The sequence below is a fragment of the Sparus aurata genome, chromosome 10 (assembly GCF_900880675.1).
Source record: "Sparus aurata chromosome 10, fSpaAur1.1, whole genome shotgun sequence".
Taxonomy (NCBI): Eukaryota; Metazoa; Chordata; class Actinopteri; order Spariformes; family Sparidae; genus Sparus; species Sparus aurata.
In genome coordinates, this window is record NC_044196.1 from 32,221,141 (window position 1) to 32,245,145 (window position 24,005).

The 24,005-nt window shown below is 40.6% G+C and overlaps 1 protein-coding gene across 48 annotated transcripts in view; it reads left to right on the plus strand.

Annotated features, from left to right (window-relative positions):
* The window catches only part of LOC115589468 (receptor-type tyrosine-protein phosphatase delta), a 365,710-nt gene that overhangs the window by 309,570 nt on the left and 32,135 nt on the right, over positions 1-24,005 (plus strand). For 8 of the 48 annotated variants that reach the window (XM_030430322.1, XM_030430329.1, XM_030430337.1 and 5 more), the window contains 16 exons: positions 5,781-5,969; positions 7,164-7,172; positions 7,927-7,944; positions 9,924-10,034; positions 11,138-11,149; positions 14,361-14,630; positions 15,696-16,277; positions 16,721-16,866; positions 17,586-17,730; positions 19,408-19,713; positions 20,592-20,785; positions 21,179-21,205; positions 21,667-21,784; positions 22,214-22,801; positions 23,213-23,313; positions 23,437-23,693. In XM_030430322.1, the coding sequence (XP_030286182.1) occupies positions 5,781-5,969; positions 7,164-7,172; positions 7,927-7,944; positions 9,924-10,034; positions 11,138-11,149; positions 14,361-14,630; positions 15,696-16,277; positions 16,721-16,866; positions 17,586-17,730; positions 19,408-19,713; positions 20,592-20,785; positions 21,179-21,205; positions 21,667-21,784; positions 22,214-22,801; positions 23,213-23,313; positions 23,437-23,693 (3,073 nt within the window). The remainder of the gene's footprint in view (positions 1-5,780; positions 5,970-7,163; positions 7,173-7,926; positions 7,945-9,923; positions 10,035-11,137; positions 11,150-14,360; positions 14,631-15,695; positions 16,278-16,720; positions 16,867-17,585; positions 17,731-19,407; positions 19,714-20,591; positions 20,786-21,178; positions 21,206-21,666; positions 21,785-22,213; positions 22,802-23,212; positions 23,314-23,436; positions 23,694-24,005) is intronic. The other 40 variants (XM_030430325.1, XM_030430340.1, XM_030430343.1 and 37 more) reach the window with 20 other exon arrangements.

The window sequence follows — 24,005 nt, forward strand, 5'->3', positions numbered from 1 at the left end:
GGAACATTTTATTGCTTTTGAGTAGCGCCGTAATAAAGAACGTCATTCATCCTACAAAACTGCATTGCATTTTGATGTCATAGCCTAGTATTTAACCGTCAATCATAAATCAGAAAATAAATAAACCCTACAAGCACAAGAACATGTCACATTGGTAGACTGTAAAAAGGAGCTTCAATAATAGGCTATTCACCAAAGTTAAAGAGTCCAGAGTTGAACAAGAACACAACCCATCAGGGATTCAACATATAATCCTACCAGAGTAAGCCCTCTTTCCAAAAAGCAATTCTAAAAATAAACCCAACATCTCGACGTTACCTCTGGCACAGGCTAAGTGTCTGGAAATGCAGCTACCAGTAAGCTAGCTGTGTTTGTTTTTTTTTGTGATTTTTAAGCATTATTATGCTTCTATATTATCATCTTATCTGTCTAATGAATTCCACTTCATAAATCTAACTGAATTAGTTCTGTAATACCTTGTAAAAACCACCTCAGACTGAGCACTCAGTGTCGCACTAACTGAGCAAACATGTAAACAGTGACCGATTACATTTGAACGGTACTCTTATCTGTTGAGACTCAATTAGGCTCGTTTAATTAGAGCCAAAACAAGGAGGATATTACGTGAGTTTGTCACTCAAGCCATTACACCGCAGCAGGTGAGGAGTTTACTTTGAACAGCGGGGGTGAGCGTGTCTGTGTGTGTGTGTGTGTGTGTGCATATCAGTACCGACTGTAGCATGACGACAAATTGTGCAGAATTTATGCTGCGCTCTCGCAATATTTTGGAAACTGAAATGGCCGCTGTTGTCATACGAGGCAGTTGTGATTTCACTGGTGCTCGTATTTTGTACGAGTGATCAATAGATATAATCTGCTAATGGGTTGAGTTTATGTCTAGTGGCCTTATGTCTTCAGCAAAAATCTGCTAACTGAGGTACTTTTTGAGCCAATGTCCTTTTTATACCCCTCCCATACTTGGCACCACACACTCATATGGCCTGATAGCCTGGCAGTGGCTAATGTGTGCAAATTGTCATTGGGAGTCTTTTTATATCAAGCACCAGTGCTCAGCACTTCTCTAGAAGGTGACTTCAGCATTTCTCTCCCTTCCATCTCATTTAGTGTGTAGATCCATTGTTGAATATACAGTATGGGTCTGTAAAGCAGAAACTGTCCTTGTCTTAGACTGTCCTTGAGATTGCGGTTCTCAGCGAGATAGATTAAGGAAGCGGAAGGAAATCTGTAAAAACCTTTTTTCCTTTATTTCAGCTTTCAGCTTTGACTTATATACATTGTCCAAGGTAGCCTGGTCATGTTTGTTTAAGGCACACAGCACATTGCATACTAACGGACATTAAAAAACAACTGCATTGCAAGAAAACTTTTCCAATTTTCCACTCTTTACAGGATGCAGCCCGGAGTTAAAGTGGTAGTAAAGCAGCTCCGGGCTGATAATTTATGTAACCACAAGTCGAAAACCAACCTCTTGACTGTTAGCGGAACTGCAAACATGGCACATGGGAAAAACTGCTGGCCGCTTGGCCCCTGCTAGATTAATTATTTCATTCCTTACCTTTAACACATTGTCAATAACCCAACTTCTACAACAACAACAAAAAAAAAAGCCACAACACACATGTGGTGGCTCAAATTAAATAGTGATTAATCTGATTTCATTCTGGTCTCTTCGCCTTGTAAGGAAAGTGTTGCAGCAGCTCTATTGACATGAGTTGTTAATCACAGCACAAGGCAGCAAATGTGTTCAATTTCCCCCCCTTTTATTTATTATCACAATGGCAATTCTCTTTGTGAAGGAAATGAGCTGAGGGTCGCAGCTTCAGAACGTCAAAGCACTCGTTTATTATTCTTTTATTTGTGTCTTAATCTCAAGTCCTGTGCAAGAAAAAAGTTTTAAAGATGCCTCACGGTTGATGTCATGACTTTGTGGCCATTCTAGATGAGCACGAGTGCACAAAGCAGCTGTAAAATACATTTCTGGGTTGAGCAAGAATGCATTCAAATGGCCAGAAACCTTTGTAACAGATCATTAATTTTAAACGCGCTGCCTGGAGTCAGATCAGCTGCCTGCACTGGAGTTACAGGCGAGCATCATGTAACACGCATTCTATAGGAGGAAGATGTTTTTTGGTTTTTGGTCTTCTTTTTAAGGACTTTTCACTATTTTGGTGAGTCAAACTGTAGTTAATCAGCAGTGCAAACATAAATGATGTTTTTGAAAAGCTATCATGGCGGCACCATTTGCAATTGAAAATGAATGTCGTCCCATTCCCGCTTCTTCTTTTCTCTTTGGGACGTTGCATACTGCAGCATGAGAACAATTCTGAAATCTAAAGGGACAGCTAAATGATCATGATCTCTTGAGCACTTTGTTTTAGAATACATTGCAATTTCACAGGAGTTGCTTTTTAGTTTGCATGGATTGTCACATCCAATTACTACATTCAACACACATCCATGCTCCCAGGCTTGCCCCTGGCTATTGTGTTTGATCAGGTATACTTGCGACTCACTGTAGAATCGACTAATTGTCTGTTCGACCTTGAACAGGCTGAAGGGAGCTTGGACAGGAAGTACCTTGTACAATTAATTCCTTCCCCCCTCCTCCTTGTCTTTCTCTTTTAAACGTTCACCTTTGGAAGAAGTGAAGTTTCTCACATTAGACTGTTCCTTCATTCATTGATGGTTGTTAACGAGATGCTTTCAGAAAAGATAAGTAGTCATGTTTTTTCTGTTGCTTACTTACACGTGGTCGTCAAGCTGTGACATATTATGTGAGTGAATATCTGAGCACAGTGTATGTTCATGTCAATGACGATCACTATATACAGTTTATTGCATATTTGCACCTTTTTGTACATTTCATCTCGCACTTCTTTACCATGCTGATATTGTTTTTGAAAGCCTTCCACAGTTACATCTAAAATTTGTAGAATACACTGTATGTAGCCATGCAACTACAGTTAATGACTTAAAAGCAATGGTGGCAAAAACAACAAATTTATGAGAAACAGAGTGCCGCAAGAGTAAGTGCTAAAAACGTTTTTGCACTCCAGGTTCCCATGTCTTAAAAACCAGTCAGTGGGTTTTTTGATTGGGTTTTTGGTCTGATGTTTTTGGTCTGTTGTTAACACAAGCTCTTTTGTTCTACAACATAAAATATGTCAGTAAATACCCCATGTTTGAATTAGAAAATCTATTTAAAAAAGGAGTTGGCTTACAAGTGGCTAAATGGGACCGCAGAGACTCATCCACTCATTTGTCGCACAGGTGGACATTAGTTGCAAACTATTCTAACTCTAATTTTTCAACTTGTAGATTGATCAATGTAGTGCGGTGTTCGTCGCCTACTGTTAGCTTTTTAATTCTGGCGAGTGCATTTACACTTTAAAAGCCACAAAAACTGTCTTCATCTGTGAAGATCATCTTGCTGAACAAAGTGTGTAAGTATCAAAATTTGAAGCTTATTTTCTGCAAGAATCCCAAATCCAATTGGAAAAATCCCATGGGCTTTTCGTTGAGGGAACATGGGCAGTGCTAACTTCGAGAATAGACTTAAATGTCACCCCTGCAGCATGCTCAGAAGGAAAATTTGGCTTTACTTTCCCACTGTAACTATGATGTTAAGTAAAGATGGCCACTGTGCGACTATGGAGGATCGACAAAGTGGTTATCATTTTAATGAGCACCACATCAATTTTGTGCAAACAAGGGAACCCGGTGCCAGACACCTACAAACTTTTAACGAGTAAAGCCAGAGCATCTCTCAATTACGTTAATGGATACTGTAAAGGATGAAGATAACATATCTTGTCCCGGGCTTTACAGTGATGAACTATGTAGGGATGCATGGGTCATGATGTCCTGCCTAGCTAACAGTGCCAAGAAAATGACCAGTGTTAAAAGCATGCATTATATAGGACTGGAATTCATTAAACCAATTTGAGAGCCTAAAGAGAATGCTGCTGCTGCATGATTGGTTGTTTTTAATCATGCAATATCCTACATCACTGTCAAAACACATGTTGGTTCAGCCAGGGACACAGAGTTGTATCGGAAAGTTTTGCAGTTCAGTCTGAAGTCACTCATTTGTAATACAGTCGCTTTTCTGAGAAGATTTATCCATCGAGGTGGTTTCTCATGCCAGATACCCAAAAGCATTGTTGGAAGGCGGCCATGATTGTCGTTTGGCTGCGTGCAGGCTATGGCATCTCAAAGCTGTTTCCAGACTGATGTCTCCTCATGAAAATTTAATGAAGAAAGTGTTTCCAAAAAGGTGCCGTTTACGAGAGCAACGGAAGACACTAATTAGCCATATCACAGCGGGGAAAGGAAAACTTAAAGGTGCACATAAACCTCATTGGCATTCCGAATGAGCAGGTTTTGTTTTGCAGATTAACACTTCGCTCACATTGGCAGCGAGGCAAACATTTTGCATATGGAGCTCACATGGTGTGTATGGAATATTCCACTCTGCGCCCTCTCAAAGATCATCACTCGCTACAAGCCAAAAATACTCGCTGTTCAGAGCGGCGAGCTTCAGACAAAGCCGCTCTAGGCTTTGATTTCCTTTGTTTTGCTAAAAGAACATGTTTGGAGCAAGGAGCAATGTAAGTTATCTTCTCTCACATCAGAAACTGCAGCAAGATGTAGCCCGCCCCTGTTCTGTCGGTAGGTTGACACACAGGAAGGAACAAGACGGCTTATATAACAAAGCAAAGCCACCTGCCATCATCAAAGAACTTCAAAAAGCTCAACCTCACCTGAGTACATGTTTTGCCGTCATCGCTATGTTTTCTCTCATTCCATCGTTAGAAAATACAACATGTTTTGGTAGGGAAACTTGCTGACTGACTGAGGGTTAGATGAGAAGATCGATGCCACTCTTGTGTCTGCACGCAAAACACGAAGCTGCAGCCAGGAGACAGCTAGCTTAGCATAAAGACTGGAGACAGGGAGAAACTGCTAGCCTGGCTCTGTCCAAAGGAAGCCAAGTCCACCTACCAGCACCTCAAAAGCTCGCCATTTATCATGTTACATCTCCTGTGAGTAATCTGTACAAACACTCCTCAAGTCACTGCATATTACAAAGAAGTGTTCCCTCTCATAAACCACAAATAGTTGTTGTTACATTTAAGTTTTTACAGACAAAACAATAACCATAAAAAAAAAGTTCTAATGAGCCATTATCTGTCTGTGCTATCTCCATGCTATCACCGCTGCGCAAAGGATCGTGGGTCAGAATAGCCAGAAAACTGGATGCAGTAGGACATCTTGGTATTTTTGGCATTTGTAGCAAGTATTGGAACATACTAAATAGTACGGTATTATGAGGATTGTAACACAGTTTTGGTTTAGCAAGAAAGTGGATATGTTAAAATCCTAAAATACTCTTGAACGACTCCTTTATTTACCTGAAAATGCCTAATCCATCCCGTTTGTCCATTTTCAATTTTTGTTCATTTTTCTGTCCTTGTCAATACCACACATGGAAAGGTAACACAGTTTTAAATGTAATTGCTTTTATTGACTGGAACATAAATGTCACTATTTCTCCCCTCTGACTGTCTCTTCGCTGCTATACATCCCCGTCTCCTCTCTAATCTTGGCTTTACCCTTCACTCCTTCTGTTGCTCTGCAGTCTTATAACGATGATTTCCAGTGGCACCCCCTCCTCACCAGCCCCGCACAGGTTATGAGGAGGACCGCTGATTTTCTGAATCTGACCATCTGCTACAATGTCTCTCCTCTATCTCCAGAGGACCAGCTGCCCGCTGGTTTCCCCACCATAGACATGGGCCCACAGTTGAAAGTGGTGGAGCGAACGCGCACTGCCACCATGCTTTGTGCTGCCAGTGGTAACCCCGACCCTGACATCTCCTGGTTCAAAGACTTCCTCCCCGTCAACACCACCAACAACAACGGACGCATTAAACAGCTCAGATCAGGTAGGTTTCCTCTGCTGAAAACTTAATGACGGAACAGGGAGCCTTTCTTTCTCGTTATCCTCTATCTGATCTGCTCCCCCTTTCGTCTCCTCTGTTCTCTCATCCTCTTCTTCCTCCCATAATTTAACTTCTCATTTGGCTTTTTTCATTTTGTAGGTAATGGCATTGTTTCTACTATTTCCTGTCCTCTACTCTCTGTACGCCCCGGTGTGTGTCGTCTGAATGTGTGTGTCTCCCTTTGTCTTCCAGTGTTGTCATGGGCTGTTGGGATTGTTCCCCCCCCCCCCCCTCTGTGTTTGCTGGCTTCTGCCCTAACTTCTGCCCTCATTGCTCACTGCTGTGACTTTTTACAATGAATTCTTTTGCTGTTTTTGTGTTGAATTTTTTTCCTTTCCACTGCATTGGTGCAGTATTTTTTTGGATCCATTCTCTACATTTCTTATGTCTTTTTTTTTGTTTAACAATTAATATTCAACATTCGGCTTCATTCAGAACCTACTAAGGATTGCAACTAATTCCAAAATAGGAAAATGAGCTGAAAAGCCAATTCATGAATATTTTGCATTGGTTGAAATTTGACTTATCGGAGAGGGATCCTTAAACATCCTCTACATAACGATTTTCTTTGTATAACAACATTCTTTAGGTTGAAAAAAAAAAACATCTAATCAGCCACAGTAGTGCGTAAAACTCCAGAAGGCTTTTCCCCTTACCCCTTGATTCTGTAAATTTACAGCCCCTGCTTTAATGTGTAGATGCTTTGCTTTTATTTGCCTGTGACATATCTTAATATACCCATCCACCTGAGTATACTAACTTTAACTTCAATATCTCGATCCAAAGACATTATTCTGTTTTCGGAAAATTGTCACATAAATCATAGCTTGCAGCTTTATGTGCCAGCTAACAACAACACATTAGTGCAACTACTTGGAAGCGTCAAGTCTTGTATGTTTGACCACCTGTCTTCACAGATTTCACAGCTGTCCTTTGTTAAAGCGTCTTGTTAACCTTACCTCCTTGCTTACTTGTTTTCAACAGAACTGTGTAGAATTAACCCTCATTTCTAATGTGCGACTTTGATTCACCTAGACTTCTTAAAGCCTTAACCGAACCTTGTTAACTAAACTTACCTAAAGAATATAATCATATTCTTATGCTGTCTTTCTTCTCTCTATATTTTTAAATCTACAGAATCCTTTGGTAAGTGCTTAGCTCTAAAGCGCACATCACCCCCCCACTAATTTCCATGTTTCCAACAACTATTAAAATGCATGGCATGCATTTTACTAACAGATAGTGTCAGGGCTACTACTAGAGACACACACACTATTCCCTCACCCCAAGATGTTTAAGTATCCTACCACTGCCAGCTATATTATCACCTTTATCCGGAGATTATAATCACCAAGTCATAGCTTAGCATTGTCATATACTGACCTGGGTAATGACCTGTCCTCACATGTTTGTTACTCACTCACTGACCCCACCACTTACTCACTTATTCAATTCTTTTAACACTCAGCTCAGGAGGTATGGAAAAGTCAAGGGTTTTAGGGAGGTGACCAGCTCAGATCAAGCAAAGAGATCTCAAGATTTTTCTTGAAAACATGTCTGTCCTAAATCTCACATACAAAGTCCTCAAAGTCTTTCCCTTCAGTAGATGGTCTTCAGAAGCCATCGCCACTTCCAAAAGGGCACCTCCCCGTGGCACACCAATGTACAAGTTCTTCTCTCTGACCTATGATTTTTCTATGATGAATCCTGTCTTTCTCTGCCAGTAGAGTACAGAAAAAGTTCTTATTCTCTCTCTCTGTCCTTTCTCTTTCCTCTAGTACCTTTATTTACGTACCCTGTTAAATCTAATTTGATTCTTCTTCCAAAGCCCCCAGCCTCTATCTACTCGTACTAATGCTTCTTCTTTCTAATCTTATTTGCATTCATATTATCCACCCAGGTGGTACACCAATAAGAGGTAAGAGTGCTGAACTGACGTTCACAGAATGAAAATAATACAAATTCATTCTTGCTGTCAACCCATCCATTCACTCGTATCACCTCCATTTTTGTCCTGTTTACCAAGACCAAATCCCATTACGTTCATACGGACCTTCCTTCTTATTTGTCCTGTTACGTTGACTAAATTTGTATTCCATCTTTTTGTCTATGCTTTATTTACTCCTTTGTATTTCTCGTTTCAAGAGCCTGTTTAGCTCAGTTGTGATATGCTTGCCCTGGCTCAAATAAGCATATCCAATGACGATTTTTTTTTTTAAACTATATTTTTTCCGTTCATTTTTGTTTTCTTTTTGGCCATAGCGAATCATGTGTCCCTCTTTTTGTCCAACTAAAACAACCAAGCATTTTTCCCCCTTAGCTGTTTCTTGTTCAGCACTAAAAATATGCACAGATGCTGTGGAATCACGCAGGCATGCTGAAGACAACATTGCCTCTCCTCTGCTTTTTTCTCCCAAAGAATTCTTTCTATCTTTGCAAACTATTTTTTCCATTTCTTCTATTTGCTTTCCTCTCCTGTACCTCTACAAAAAAGCCCAAACAACCACTTTTTTGATAAAGTTTCTACGGTGCTTTTTTCTCTTTCACCTATTTTTCTTACTTTTCTTGGGTTTGGAGACTATTTTACTTTTTGACTTTTTTTCTTCAGGGTTTGGGGAAGGCAAACAGTAGAGTCTGGCGAGGACCTGATTGGCTCATTTTTGCCGTGTGACATGAAGCTGGAGAGTTGTTGATGCATAAAAGCCATTTTTCCCTTGGTCATGTGACACCACACTGCTGATCCCATTGGTGGATTTTTATGGGTGTCTTTTGTAGCTTTCACAAGCTAAAGCAGTGGTTGGTTACCTTCTTGTCGGCTCAAGCCGATATTTTGAATTTTGTCTTCTAATACAATTGCATTTTATTTTTCAGCTAAGGGTTGTCAGAAGGTTGTAAGTTGTGCCGACATACATTTCTTGCCAAGATTTGCATGTCAAAACTTTTGTTACAGAGGGTTGTATGTTGGTTTTGCCTCACATAATACTTAACATTTTTCCACATACTATGAGCAGCATTTTTCAATTTTTTGTACGGGCTGCATTTTTTTTTAAAATTACTTCACCTAGATGAAGTCCCAAATTATTCTATTAGGTGAATGTTACACCCGATCTGTGATTGAATATGCTAAAATTCATACCTAAATTTCTTTCTTTCAATTGTCCTCCCTTGTTATGCTGCTTTCTTATACTGTAAACCTCTTTTGTTTGATCCATGTTTCCCTGAAGCAGTATCACTCATCCCCATATTGACCAGTCCAGTGACATGTTGTATATTGAAGGGCTTGCCCCATTCTTCAAAATGAAATAATGGCATTTTTTTGACATTGGCGCTAGGATGAGTGTCTTTTAAGACCCTTACAAGTAATCAGGCTTTTTCTCTAAATAAGTCATCAACAAAGTAAATTTAGACAAAAGATATATCTTAGGTGTTTATCTTTTCTTTGGGATTTGGTTGACAATTTACGCTATTTTCCCTTGTTGTGACTTTAGGCCTGTTAAGAGGAACAGTATACCTGTATTGCAATGTCTTGCATGATTGCCATTTGCAGCTGTCCCTCACCTATAGTAGGATAACACAGTCTCCATTTTACCTCAGCCAGTGGATCAGGCTGTGATATTGATGGGGGATAAACTTTAAAAGATAGAGTTTGAAGTAACAGGAATGTAGTTGTTCATCCACGCAGTTTATTGGACATTGTTTAATTACAACTTTGCTCAAACTGTCCAACTACTGAAGCTTAAAAGGACAAAGCAAAACTAGAAATGACGGGGGCTGATGTTGGCCTCAAGCCTTGAGGTCAAGCAAGTTCCTTTTATGATTTCTGCTTGCGAACTTGTTGCGATCGACATCATTTTAACCAAACATACCCGGGTACCCCCGTTTGCTATTCCCAACCAGGAGCCCTCCAGATAGAGCAGAGCGAAGAGTCCGACCAGGGGAAGTATGAATGTGTGGCGACCAACAACGATGGAACCCGCTACTCTGCCCCGGCAAATCTATATGTCAGAGGTAGGAAGCGCGTGTTAACAGCACTGGCATGCTTCTGTCAAACATTACATTAACGTTCTCTTTAAAATTCATGAGGAAGCTATAAATCAGCCAATAAAGTCTGCAGGGGCCATATCCTGTTAGGCTGTTGTAAGTATGCATTGTTTTTGGTTTTATGGTTCTTTTTCTTTTCGTTTTTGCACTTGACTTACCTGCATTGATTTGAACCTACAGTATCTGATCTGTTATGTGTTTCTAGTCCTTTTTATGTTTATTATCCTTGAGTCTAACCAATGACTGGGTTGCTTGCTGTGTTTATCTACTAATTGCCTTTCAAACCCGACTGCCAGAGGTAGTCATCAGTCCCCACTCTTTCCCCCTAGCGGTGAACAGATCCTTTCTGGCCTTTTTTTCTTCTTCCAATTGACGATCATTGGAAGGACACCTTTAATCTCATTACATTTGTTATGAAAATGTAAAACTGTTCAAAAATCAAGCATTAAAACATAGTTAAATATAGATGTATCTTACCTCATGTTTAAAATTAACTTGTTTAAACATGGTCACAGTTTTTGGTTGCTACACAGCATTAGAAATGAATAGCTTAATGATATTCATATATAGATGGAGTAGCACCAGTGACTTGCTTTTAATGGTATTGACTCTTTTCAAGTAAAAATATCTGGTGCATTGGTGCAGCAGTAACTGCTTCCACCTTTATTTGCACACAGCAGTCAATTCTCTATAAATTCATACATGCATAGCAGATACATTTTTATGATTTTCTGTAATCTTCAAATACATGTGAGCTTTTGTAATCACCAATTCCAAAATAAATATATAATATAACAAACATTTTTGATATTATAATAAGCTAAGCACAAGACTAGGGCAGACTTGCTGTTAAATTATTATTTATTCAAGATTTTTGAGCGCACACAGGTCACACTTGGGTGCCAGGGAGATTCAAGGGGCTCCCAGCACCTTCGACACAGAAGGTCCTTCAAATTGTATAATTAGCATTTGAACACCTAAAACATGGCCTTTTTACTCTCTGTGTTTCCCTTGTTTTTCTCCTGTCCTTATTTCATTTTGTTCTGCATCAAATTCCCTACATCCCTCAGAGCTGCGAGAAGGTTGGTGTGTTTTTTACTTTTTGAACACAACACAAAACAGAAGCTCATTTATTGACCATAAAAAGAGAAAGTCAGAATTTATCTAAATGTCATATCTATCTTTGTTGCACATTCAATGTGAGTGTTCCCATTGAGAATGACCCTGGTCCTTGTCCAAATGCTTGGCTGTCCAACGGGTGGTGCATGTTTGCATCTTTGAGGCGGGGTGGCCGGGATGACATTTGCATCAATCTGAGGGTCTATTTGCATGTTCACCTCTTAATTGCTCGAGCTTATCGTCCCCTTTCCCCAGCCCTCGTCCCAACCTCTTACCCTGTCAGTGTTCCTGTTTGGTTTTTCCTACAGTACGACTAACAGCAAAGCAGGTCCAAGGGATAAGACAATTAAAAAAATATTAATAAACCATTATTAAATAAATTAATTTCATTTAAAGAATAGAATAAAAGCAATGAGATGCACAACACCAGCAGGAACAATGTCTTCATTTATTTGGGCTACTTGAACTAATGGCTGCTGTACGTAGATGCCCTGCTGCTCCATATGAACACTGAATCTTACTCCCCATTGAGCCATTTAAGCATCACTACACTTAAATTCTCCCTGTGGTACAGTCTTGACTTGAAGTTTCTCAGAGATAAAAATAGGTTGAAGCAAAATCCATCCATTGTTGTAATTGGCACTAAAGTCAAGCGCCAAGCTGTAAAAACAACCCAGCCCTCAGAGATTATACACTTCCTCCGACGAGGATGTTTCCGCGCAGGAAGTCATGAAAGAATGATGTATTTAGAGCGTTATCCACAAGACTTGACAAATGTAATGATATTCAAATGAGCAGGATAATATTATGTCTGTGGGGAGCGTGCTCCAATTGGATATTAATTAAATATTGAGTGAGAGAAACGCTGTATTTAATAATGCAAGCAGTTCCCCTAGTTTTCCTCTCTGGAGAACCGCAGTCTGCTCCACAGAATGGGCTTGAGTCCGGAGCTGGCAGCAGGAAGCGCGTGCTTGTGTTGCAGTCAAGGCTGTTTACAAGCAGGGTCGATTAACATGCAGTTAATACATGTATTCATTTAAAGTCCCATTTTGATTATAAAGCAGGTCTAGACGCCATAAAAATAGGAGGAAAGTATAGATTAAAAAAAAAAAAAAAAAGAAATGCCAACAGCCTGGATTAAAACACGCTGTCAGGATTGACACAAAGTTGTGATGTCACAACTATACAGAAGCTGCAGCTATGGACAGTATGAGTAAAAAAAAAAAAGCATGCTTCTAGCAGGCAAAATGAGCATAGAAGTGTAATATTCTTTAACAGTATTTTTCTAATATAACCCAAACTACTTTTACAAGCATGAGCAGTAACACTGACTCTACTTTTAATGTCAATCTTCCCTGGATGTTTTATAACATCGCCTTCAGTCCTTGTCTGCCTTCCTTACACCTAAGCCCTGTAGCTATCCACATCACCTGCACAGTCCTGATATCTTTATGAATTAGAATCCTCACCAGTAAAACCTCAGGAGAAAATACTTTGTCTCCTCAATTTCCACTGTCTCTCTATTGATTTAACCCTTTGTGCTAAGATGTTGTTCCCCTTTACACTGTGTTTAAGTTTTCCCAGGACCTGTGCAAGCCATATTTACAGCAATGTAACACTGTCAGACTAACCTGTCATTGCCCCTCCCTCCCCCCTCACTCCCTCCGACTCCCTCACATGGTTGCCTCACAAAGTTTCCCCGTATGCATGACAGACGCCCCTCAAAAGGCCTTGAAACCGTCCACGTGCACTATGAATGTCATGTTGAGCATTTAAGTTCACTCAAAAGTGTAACCTTTGATTTTTTTTGTCTGACAATATGTTTTTGGAATGCGTATCCACTAGAGCTGTCAAATGATATGATTTTTTAAAAGCACAAATAAATGTTTTCGTTGCTGTTGTTAATCATTATCATTCAAACTATTGTAGTTGTAATTTAAAAATCAGGCTCATAAGGAAGAAACAAGTTAATATACTTAACGTAAGTGTAGTTTTAAAGTTGTTATCGGTGTTGTGTCCTGCAGTTGCATCTTATAACATGGTACCACTTCTTTCTTATGAGACGTTAGCTCTACCTCTCAATCGGAATAACCACTCTCAGCCCTTTATGTTAGATGACCTGCAGTCCTGTAGAAATGTAATTAATCAGCATCAGTTAATGTTGCTGATTTTGATTCCTTCACAGCCGGGGACTGATTTGTACAATCACAGAACACAGTCTGGCCAGACACGCTAGTACTTAGCACCAGCATAATTGGTCCTCTTGTGATAAGCTAAAGATCTCTGATTCAGCATAAAGAAATTAACGTATTACATTACTTTTATCCTCTGAGCTGTCTGGAGGAGTATTCTAATGCCACTCTAAAAAGTTCACCTCCTTCATCCATCTTCATGGCATTGTTTACCTTAAAGGTAGGCCAGCAGAAAGCATAGCAGGCTTCTTATCGCATCATGACTGCACATCAATGGCACTGCAGGAGTGTAGCTTAACCTTGTGAGCGTCTCTTTACGGTAGCCAAAGGATCAGACAGGGAAACGTGGCAGGCTGATTCAGTTAAGTTGATCCAAAATGTGGATGCATAACATTTGACAGCTCTAGTTACTACTGTGGACTGAGCCTGACTAGCACAAAAAAAAAAAAAAAAACTTCATTCCCCTTTGATGCCTTTGCGACGTCTCTGGAGTATTATCTATGTTTGTGTGATGTGAGAATGTGACGCGGCACATTGTCTCACATCAGCTGGAAGAGCGCAGCCTGAAAGTTGTGTCTTTGCATACAACTGTGGAGTGCTGCTGACTCTCCAGCACTTTGTGCAGTTCTGTATATCTGTACTGATGGTGATACAGTATTTTTTGTGCATGGCGCTCATGTTGATGTTAACCCATTCACCATTGAAATCTCCAAGTCTTGGATCCAATGTAATGAAATGTGTTCTCCCAACCTCCATCAATCACAAATTATGTTTCTTGAAAGGGATTTAATTTTTGTGCCACATTTATATCTTTAAAATTCTGCTAATGTTCCGATTATACAGTTTATGAATGTTAGATCATCAGTCAGTTTTCTTTGGCAACATTTAAAGAGAATTCAGAAACATTTTTTTTATTTCTGTCAAAGGAATTCCGTTGGGCCATTTTCTGCTCGGTTTTCACGCCACGTTTCGTCTTTTTCAGTGCGCCGGGTGCCACCGCGATTCTCCATTCCACCTACAGACAATGAGATCATGCCAGGCGGCAGTGTCAATATCACATGTGTGGCGGTGGGCTCTCCCATGCCCTATGTCAAGTGGATGCTGGGTGCTGAAGACCTAACGCCAGAGGACGACATGCCCATTGGACGGAACGTCTTGGAGCTTACAGACGTCAGGCAGTCAGCCAACTACACCTGCGTGGCCATGTCCACCCTGGGGGTGATAGAGGCTGTGGCACAGATAACGGTGAAAGGTGAAGCTGCTTCCTATTCTTTTTATTTATAATTAAAACAGGTGCATGCTTCAAATTCTGGTCGCAGTTAAAAATATATACATCAGTTTGCAGCTCGTTTATGTTAGTAGTAATTTATCCACGCGGAGAGTACTGGCAGAGCTTTTAAGAAAGTTATTTACCCCTCCTGACATGATAAGTCATCTGTGGAGGATTCCTTAAAGCTTTAGACAAGCCCTGGCACCAGCCTCAGTGCATTAGATGCCAGATCGAGAATATAGTGAAGTGCTTATCTCTCAGCTGGAGAGCTACAAAGCCACAAGCTCACCATTTTCTGTTAGCAAGAGGCGGGGAGGGAGGCGGCGTGAGAGGGGTGTGAAACGTAGTGAGTATTGTTTGGTGTCCTCTGTAGGCATGGTACTTATCTGAGTGTAATCATATCTACACCGCAGCGTACCAGAAAGATATCCCAGATTGGTGTCGCCGTGTTCACGTGCACACGGGGGACAGACTCCCATATGCACACACACACACACACACAGCTTTGTTTTTCCTAGACATAACATAGAGATATTAGTCACAATATAACAGTCTGGCTGCGAGCTCCCCCAGAAGCATACTTCAAGTGGCATATAAAGACAATATATTGCCAAGAAATCCTTTGCCATGTGCCATGGCGCAGGGAATTAAAGCAATAAATTTACCTGTTAAATTATTAAAGTGATAAACACGGGGAAATCTGAGATTAACAACAGCAGCACTCTCATCTGCTACACAGAGGGGGTACGCAAGCCTGTAATCCCTCATGTTAGTTCATACATAACTTTAGTTTTGTACAAATGTATACTAGAAAAATGAAATAATATTAAAACTATCTACCCATCTCATTGAAAGCACTCTTGACTCAGATATACTGTATATAATCACTCCGGCTTATAATCACATTTAATTTGCTGGTAAATTAATGTAATTCATAAAAACCAACCAGTCTTTATAGCCTGTAACATACAATTCATTTCTCTACAGAGGTATAACTTTGTAATATTTGCATTTCTGCTCATTTTCCTGTATTAATTATCATTACAGCATTGCCAAAGGCTTCTGGCATCCCTGTGGTGACAGAGCGCACAGCCACCAGCATAACGTTGACTTGGGACTCCGGCAACCCTGAACCGGTGACCTACTACATCATCCAACACAAGTCCAAGTACTCTGAGGACTCGTTCAAGGAGATCGACGGCGTAGCTACCACCCGATACAGCGTGGGAGGCCTCAGCCCGTACTCGGACTACGAGTTCCGGGTGGTGGCGGTGAACAACATCGGGCGTGGGCCACCTAGCGAGAGCATCGAGGCCAAAACAGCTGAGCAGGCACCCAGCACGGCGCCAAGGCAGGTCAGAGGTCACATGCTGAGCACCACCACCGCTGTCATCCACTGGGATGAACCGGAGGAGGCCAACGGGCAGATCATGGGCTACCGAGTCTACTACACTATGGATTCCACCCAGCATGTCAACCTCTGGGAGAAGCAGATTGTTCGGGGGTCTAACTTTGTCACCATCCAGGGCCTCATTCCCAACAAGACCTACTACATCAAGGTGTTGGCCTACACCTCAGTAGGCGACGGACCTCTTTCTCCAGACCTTCAAATCATCGCTAAGACAGGAGGTAAGCTTGGCTTGTTTTTTTTGTTGCCAGAGAATCCATAATTGAACAAAGCTGAATGTTTTTTTCCCTCCACAATTAAACTTTGAATGTCAGAAAACATTTTTGAAGCTACATTTTTTTGTCACCAATCCTCATTAGTGGGTTCGCAGTCGTTAACCAGAACTGTAAACACACAAATCTTCAGGCTGTCAACAAAAACTTCAATTGGCTTTCTCGAGTGGGGAAAAAAAATATTTTTATGAGGATAATTTAAATGCTTTTTTTACTTCCTACGAAAAAGTCAAATATTATTTTCAGCAGGAAGTAACGAAGGACCATGTATATGTCTAGACTATACTGATTCAACTGCATCTCCTAAAAATGCGAGTACGACTGTAAGAATAATGAACAGTGCAAGATGTGAGAGGGTCAGGCATTCAATCTCTTTGTTCCGTGCATTGCAGTTCCCTCCCAACCGACCGACTTCAAAGGAGAAGCCAAATCAGAAACAAGTATTTTACTTTCGTGGATCGCCCCGGCGCAGACTGGACAGGAGAACCAGATCACAGGATATGAACTAATGTACAGGAAGAGGGATGACAAAGAGGAGGTAACTTTTTCCTGACTTGAGACATTTTGGGAGCCCATTATATGCAAATCTGTATCAAAAAGATATGCTAAATCACATGATATTGAAGTATAATAGTGTTAATGTTGTGTTATCAAATACAAAAGTCAGATTTACTTAAATACATGTACCAAACAGGCATCATCAGTCGTGCAACAACGTTAATTTATAATGACACAATTAACCTCCATCAAAAAATTGCATTTGACCATAATGTGATTTCGATCTATTTTAATGAATTGTTCAGCCCTACAGCATATAGAAATACAATAAAATACAGTAAAAAGAAACAGGGTATATTTTCTTAGAATTTAATGGCTTAATTTACAGTGACAGCAACAATTGTCTTGAGTTTGCCCATAATGCAAAGCGGTAAAAAAATACAGCGATATAACTGGATAATTGGCTGACAAATCTGTAATATGAACCTTTAAGCTGCTTTTGTTTTTTAACTCCGAGACATTCGACAGACACTCGTGCAAACAAGGAGCCTTTGAGGAATCAAGCTCACAAAGCAATTTGCCAATCACTATAAAGTCTACTAAATTGATTGCCACATTCATTTATATAAACCAACAACTTGTCTCAGCTCTGGCAGCAAAAGATGATTTTCCTTCCACAAAGGGCGGTATACTTATATTCATTTTTATTCGGGACGGCCTGTCTATTTTGAAACTGACAATATGAAACTTCCTCCACAGAAACGCATCAGCTTTGAGCCGACAACAACATACCTGCTGAAGGACTTGAAGCCCTTCACTACTTATACTTTCCGGCTGGCTGCCCGTAGTAAACACGGAGTTGGAGCTTACACGAATGAGATCTCTGCAGAAACTCCACAGACACGTAGGTCCTCTTCCTTATCTGACAGAGTTTAAACTATTCGAGAAGGAACACATTTTCAAATGCATTCCAAATTTTTTTTTTACGTGTGCTGCAGAATCCCAAAAAGTGACAAAAATGTCAGGAAGGTCCTGAGCACAGATAAAGAAAAAAATAAGATTTTCCTTCTGAGGGTCCATGCATTTGAAAAGATGTAAACATTTGAAATAATAAATAAGTGTTAAGAAGTCTACCTGACCATGCAGTACTCACTTTGGAAAGGTTGCACGGACAGCGTAGCCACGCTTTCCTGTGAAGTCAGGAGACAAGGTTACAGAAACTACCTCTCTCACCTTTGTTGTGCAAAAACAGTCTGACTTAACTGAATGATAAATCCATGAATTATTTATATGAATGCCCACATATGCGTTACCAAACTGTTTTTTTTATAAGTCAAAGGGCATTTTAGGACACCTTGTCTCTTGACATTGCATGTCAGCCAAAAATTAGAGAATAGAGAATTTCTGAGACTGAGCTTTCTATGTAGCTTCACTGCCAAGAACCACATCTCTGGACGAAAGAAAGGGATTTTCCCATTTTCTGCATCGATGTTTGCACTCAATTCAAATTATAATCAATAAAGTTGTCGCGTAATGATATCATAGAAAGCTCAAAGCAAGCATTGTCTCTGTAGTTAGGGACCTTTCCACCCAAAGGACCTCAGATTTATGAAACAAGTCGAAAATCAAATGATTTGATTCTGGTGTTTATTACCAAATTAAATTAAATCCAGTTTAACTCGTATGAAGATTCCCCTCAAACCATACGTGCAAAAAACACTGAACTGCTGTATTTGACTTTGCAAATCTAACATAACTCTGAGGTCTCTGAAAGACAAGGGCAGAGATCAGGTGGGTATAAAAGCTCAAAAGTTCAAACTCTGCCCAGATGTTTGTTCTGAGGTAAATGATGCCGTTAATTCAAAAGTGCATGTCAATGTTATCAGAATCTAATAAATCAGTCATGTCTCCTTGGGAAGCTCTCTGTTGAAATATCAGGCTTTTACCACAAACCAACAGGCTTCGGAAAGGTTGGTGACAAATACAACATTTTTCTATTTCAAACTAGTAAAAGCATCAACCTTTATGTTTTTGGATTGATGGTAACTGCTTGCCAAATTTGTCTTAGTTATTACTATATTTATTTTCCTCAAATATTTCTGAAGTACTTTGAACTAATTATAGGTTTTTGATTTTAGAACATTTGAACATTCAAAGAAATGATATATCAGGACATAATTTTGTTTCCCTTTGATTTTATGGTTAATTTCATGAAAAAGGTAGGTTACATTATGTTGAAGCTGTCCTTTTTCCAATCAACACCTTCCATTCATCATCGGTGTGTACACTTTTGTGTTGGCCTTCATATTGCTTTGTCTTTATTTGTGCCGTTTGATTGATTTGAAAGACTTTTCATTCACCCACATAAGTCCTTGTGATTTTTCCTCATTTTGTGTCATTTTGTTTTCCTCTTCTTTTTTTTCCCCCTTTGTTTGGTCAATTCTGCCATTATCATCCATATCAAACCAAAAAAAAAAAAAAAACGCCTTTCAAACCAAAATCCAACTCAATGAACGGCCTGACCAAACAAACAAACAAAAAAAAAAAAAAAAACCTGCACAAACTCCAACCCACCAAGCAGAACCCTCGGGCCCACCTCAGGATGTCAGGTGCTATAGCTCCAGCTCCACCAACATCCTGGTAAGTTGGCGGCCACCTCCAGTGGAATTACAAAACGGGATCATAACGCAATACGCCATCCAATACGCTGCGTCTGAAGGGGAGGACACTACAACTCAACAAATCACTGGCATACCACCTGAAAGCTCCGAGTACCTTTTGGAAAACTTGGAAAAATGGACAGAATACCAAGTGACGGTCACCGCACATACAGATGTCGGAGCAGGACCGGAAAGCCTGCCGCAGCTCATCCGCACAGAGGAGGATGGTATGTGTTCGCTCAAACAAAGCCCCAGCTGCAAATCCAGTCTACCCCTCTTAACCACTGCTCTTCAAATACTAACAACTATTTCTACAATTCCCTTCTTCTTCTCTACCCCTTCTGCCTGCCTCTAATAAGACTGTCGCCACTCGATACTTTTAGCCTCATTTTGGACTTTGCACTTTTTTCCAACAAACAAACTGTGACTCACTTTGTGAAAGCACCTTTTTTTGGGGCTTTTTTTCCCCCCTAACGCTGCTCAATTTCAACACATGGTATGGCATTTTCAACTGCAGGCCTCCAACTTCCAGTCCCAACTGTCATTTTTGTTTTTGAATGGCAGCATTTTTGTGTAGCTCAATTTTTTAGGAACTTGGCACATGGACAAGTTCTGGACAGTGGGAATAACAAAAGGTGGAAGAATTTTTTTTTTTTTTGAAGGCCATTTTTAAAAAATATTTTTGTTCCCCTCATGTGATAGAATCATTTTTTATTCATTTTTTCCTTGCTCCATAGCCAAAATTCTTGTTGTGCTTCAAGCATTTGAAACACTTGAAGCCCCCTCCCCCCCCCCTTTGGCTCCACTTTTCTATTTTGACAAAACACATTTTTATTCCATGTTTTAAAAAAATCCACTCTACCCATTTTTAATGTTTCAAGATTAGGTCAGTTGTCAGACCTGTTTTTGCTGTTGTTTTTTTCCCCCTTACCATTGTTGAAATATTGATGTCATGCAGTGCTTGTTGCAGTTTGCTGCACTTTTGTGATTTTTTTTTGTCACTGCAGCATTTTCCGCTACGGCTTTTGGGCAGGATTTTAACAGAGGGTGAAGGGGTTCTCTATAATTTTGACCTCTTTTCTTCTATCCCATGGTGTTCCTCCAGTTCCTAGTGGGCCACCTCGTAAAGTTGAGGTTGAGGCTGTCAACTCCTCATCAATTAAAGTGATCTGGCGTTCACCGATGCCCACCAAGCAGCACGGTCAGATCCGAGGGTACCAGGTGCACTATGTCAGGATGGTTAATGGGGAGCCCACAGGACAGCCAGTCATCAAGGACATCCTGATTGATGATGCCCAGGTACGACACCCTCCTCAGCCAGCCACCTCATCTCTCAGACACATAGTATCACTTTCTCCCTCTCACCTTTACATGCACTACAGCAAAATCTTTTATCTGAAGTGGGAAATAGCCATCACCATGTCATCAATAATTATAGTCTGTAAAATAGTGATTATTTAACTGATTTGTCACTGATTACAATGTCGCAGAAGCTGGGCATATTAGTATCTACATAAGTCTTTATATCATTATCGCTACTTTAGTTATTATTTTAAAAAGATTTGCTATCAAGAAACACGTTTCTTTAATGGCTGAAGACGAACTGTGTGTGTATTTTCTCACCAGTGATTAGCCTGTATCTGGGCCTTATCTGTTGTCTCTTTTCTCTCCATATTCTTGTATCATAATCAGTGGGAATATGATGATTCAACTGAACATGTGAGTAGTTAAACTTGACAAAAATCCCAATGTTGTCCTCCCCCCCTGCTGTCATCCTCTGCATGAATGGCATGTGTCTTTGGTTCAGGACCCAGTTTTGAACATTAGCTTAAATATTTACTTTAAAAACCTAATTTGGAATCTTTGACTAACATTTTGTCTAGAGTTCGAATTAAATGTAACTGACTAAACACCTTACCAAATTTGAATTCTACAAGATGCTTTTTTGTTACACAACAAGGGAATGTACATTTTCCAAATTATTAACTTACTAGAGCCTCTCAGTGCTGTAATTTTACACTGAAGCATGTGTCAACTTGACGTTTATGCTGAGAGAATGTGTCTGTTGTGTCCTCTGTGATTACAATCCTGACATCAGATCCAACTTTTTTATCTCTGTTTGCTTTCATCTGCAAATCAGTCAGTGAGTTTCCTGCAACTAAAGCTCTGCATCTTTACAGGAAATGATCATCACAGAGTTACAGGCTGAGACCACTTACTCAGTTACTGTGGCAGCCTATACAACAAAAGGTGATGGCGCACGCAGCAAGCCCAAACTGATCACCACCACTGGCGCAGGTAAAGTAACCATCACCGCTAGTACTAGTACACTAGATTTAATGATAGAACTTCTGCTCTATAATGTTGTGTAACTGCAGCTAAGAAGGGAAAGAGCACCAAGCAAATATTCTTGTCGTGGAGAAAAATGCAGTGTAAATGCAGGTAATTGCTGTCTCATCAAGTGGAATAACTCTTACCCACTTGTGTGACATGGCAGTATTGAAGGCGCTTTTCAAATCAATGGAAATTGTTGCGAGTGAAAAAAAGACGAGCAAAAAGGACGCTGAAGTTCAGCTCTTTCATTGCCTTGAGTACAGTTGTATACACAAACAGAGAGATAGATAGCAGATCGACTGATGCTCAATGTTTGTTTACCAAAAATATGATATGATAAAGAGGAAGCACATTTATAACAAGTTGTCACTTTCTCCACTGGTGCTGTCTTAGTTCCTGATAAACCTCGGCTGATGGTCAGTACGACCAACATGGGCACAGCTCTCCTCCAGTGGCATCCCCCAGCATTAACCCACGGTCCTCTGCAAGGCTACCGCCTCCGCTTTGGCCGCAAAGACGTGGATCCACTGACTGTCATTGAGTTCCCTGAGCGGGAGAACCACTACACTACCAAAGAGATCCATAAGGGAGCCTCATACACTTTCCGCCTTTCAGCGCGCAACAAGGTGGGCTTTGGAGAAGAGACGGTCAAAGAGGTCACCACAAATGAGGATGTCCCGAGCGGCTACCCTCAGAGCATTACAGCAGAGGGTGCCACCACCTCTACCATTCAGGTCAGCTGGCAGCCTGTTTTACTGGCAGAGCGAAACGGCCAAATAGTGAAATATGCTCTGCAGTATAAGGACATCAACAGCCCACGCAGTCCCTCAGAACTCTTCATCACCGCACCAGAATCAACAGTCATCCTGGATGGCCTTAAGGCAGATACAACTTATGATATTAAAATGTGTGCCTTCACCAGCAAGGGCTCTGGTCCCTATAGCCCAAGTGTCCAATTCAGGACACAGCCTTTGGATCAAGGTAGGACCAGTCCCTGAACCTTTTGAGCCCTTTCTCTTTTAAAATCAACTTTTCCCCGCGTTCCCTGAAAGCCTCAAATGGCAGAAGTTGACAAAGTATGGAATCAAGCAGAGGACTTTGGTATTAACATATTGTCCTACCCTTAGTCTCCCTAATCTAAGAATGATTTAACAAACACACATGGTGTAAGTATGTATGTCTCTTTGTGTCTCGTCAATCAAAGGTCAGTCATTAATTTAAGAGTTGGTGTTTGTAAAAAGGTAAGAGGACAGTGTTGAGTTCAGTGTAGTACTTATTTCAGCCTGGTTTTGAAGGAGACATTCTCAGGTAAGCACTGGTGTGGGACCACTGGTAGAGGTAGACTTAAAACAATGTTTTGTGTCTAAATCACCTGCTCCCCCTTTCTTTTAGCAGTGTTTGCAAAAAATTTCCACGTGAGAGCTGCCATGAAGACATCCGTGTTGCTGACCTGGGAAATCCCAGACACCTACAACCCAGCTCAACCTTTCACTGTGAGCACTGCACAGATAAATCTAACATTAACATATGCATCGACTTACTACACATTACCACGACACTAGAAATTATTTAGTTGACATTTGCGACCAAGACTTACAACTCATTTGCATGTACAGATCCTCTACGATAATGGGCAGAGTGTGGAGGTGGATGGGAAGCTAACACAGAAGCTAATCACGGGTCTTCAACCTGAGACACAGTACTCCTTCCTCCTGACCAACCGTGGCAACAGTGCGGGAGGTTTGCAGCATCGTGTGTCCACCATGACGGCCCCAGACATCCTTCGCACCAAACCCTTCCTGATTAGCAAGACCAACTCGGACGGTATGGTGACAGTGGAGCTACCGACAGTGCAGACATCTGAGAGAGTAAGGTGAGTCGGAATGATCAAACTAAAGGTGATTTCTAATTTCTTGTAACTGGGGCTTCCCCCAAAAACGCTGATGTTTCAAATAATCACTTGAGATGCCCCCAAGTTGTGTTCACATTTTTATCAGTCAAGTTAACAGATTACATTTTTTTTCTGTGTCACTGTACACAAAGTCATGCAGAATAAAAGCGTGGCAGGCTGTGAACTTTAGCAAAACCAATCCTGAGTGAAAATTACCCCCAAGTCGATGTATCGACCCGGAGTGCCGCCTCTCAGTCTAGATTCGGGTACTGCCCCTACCTGTAATTGCCAACT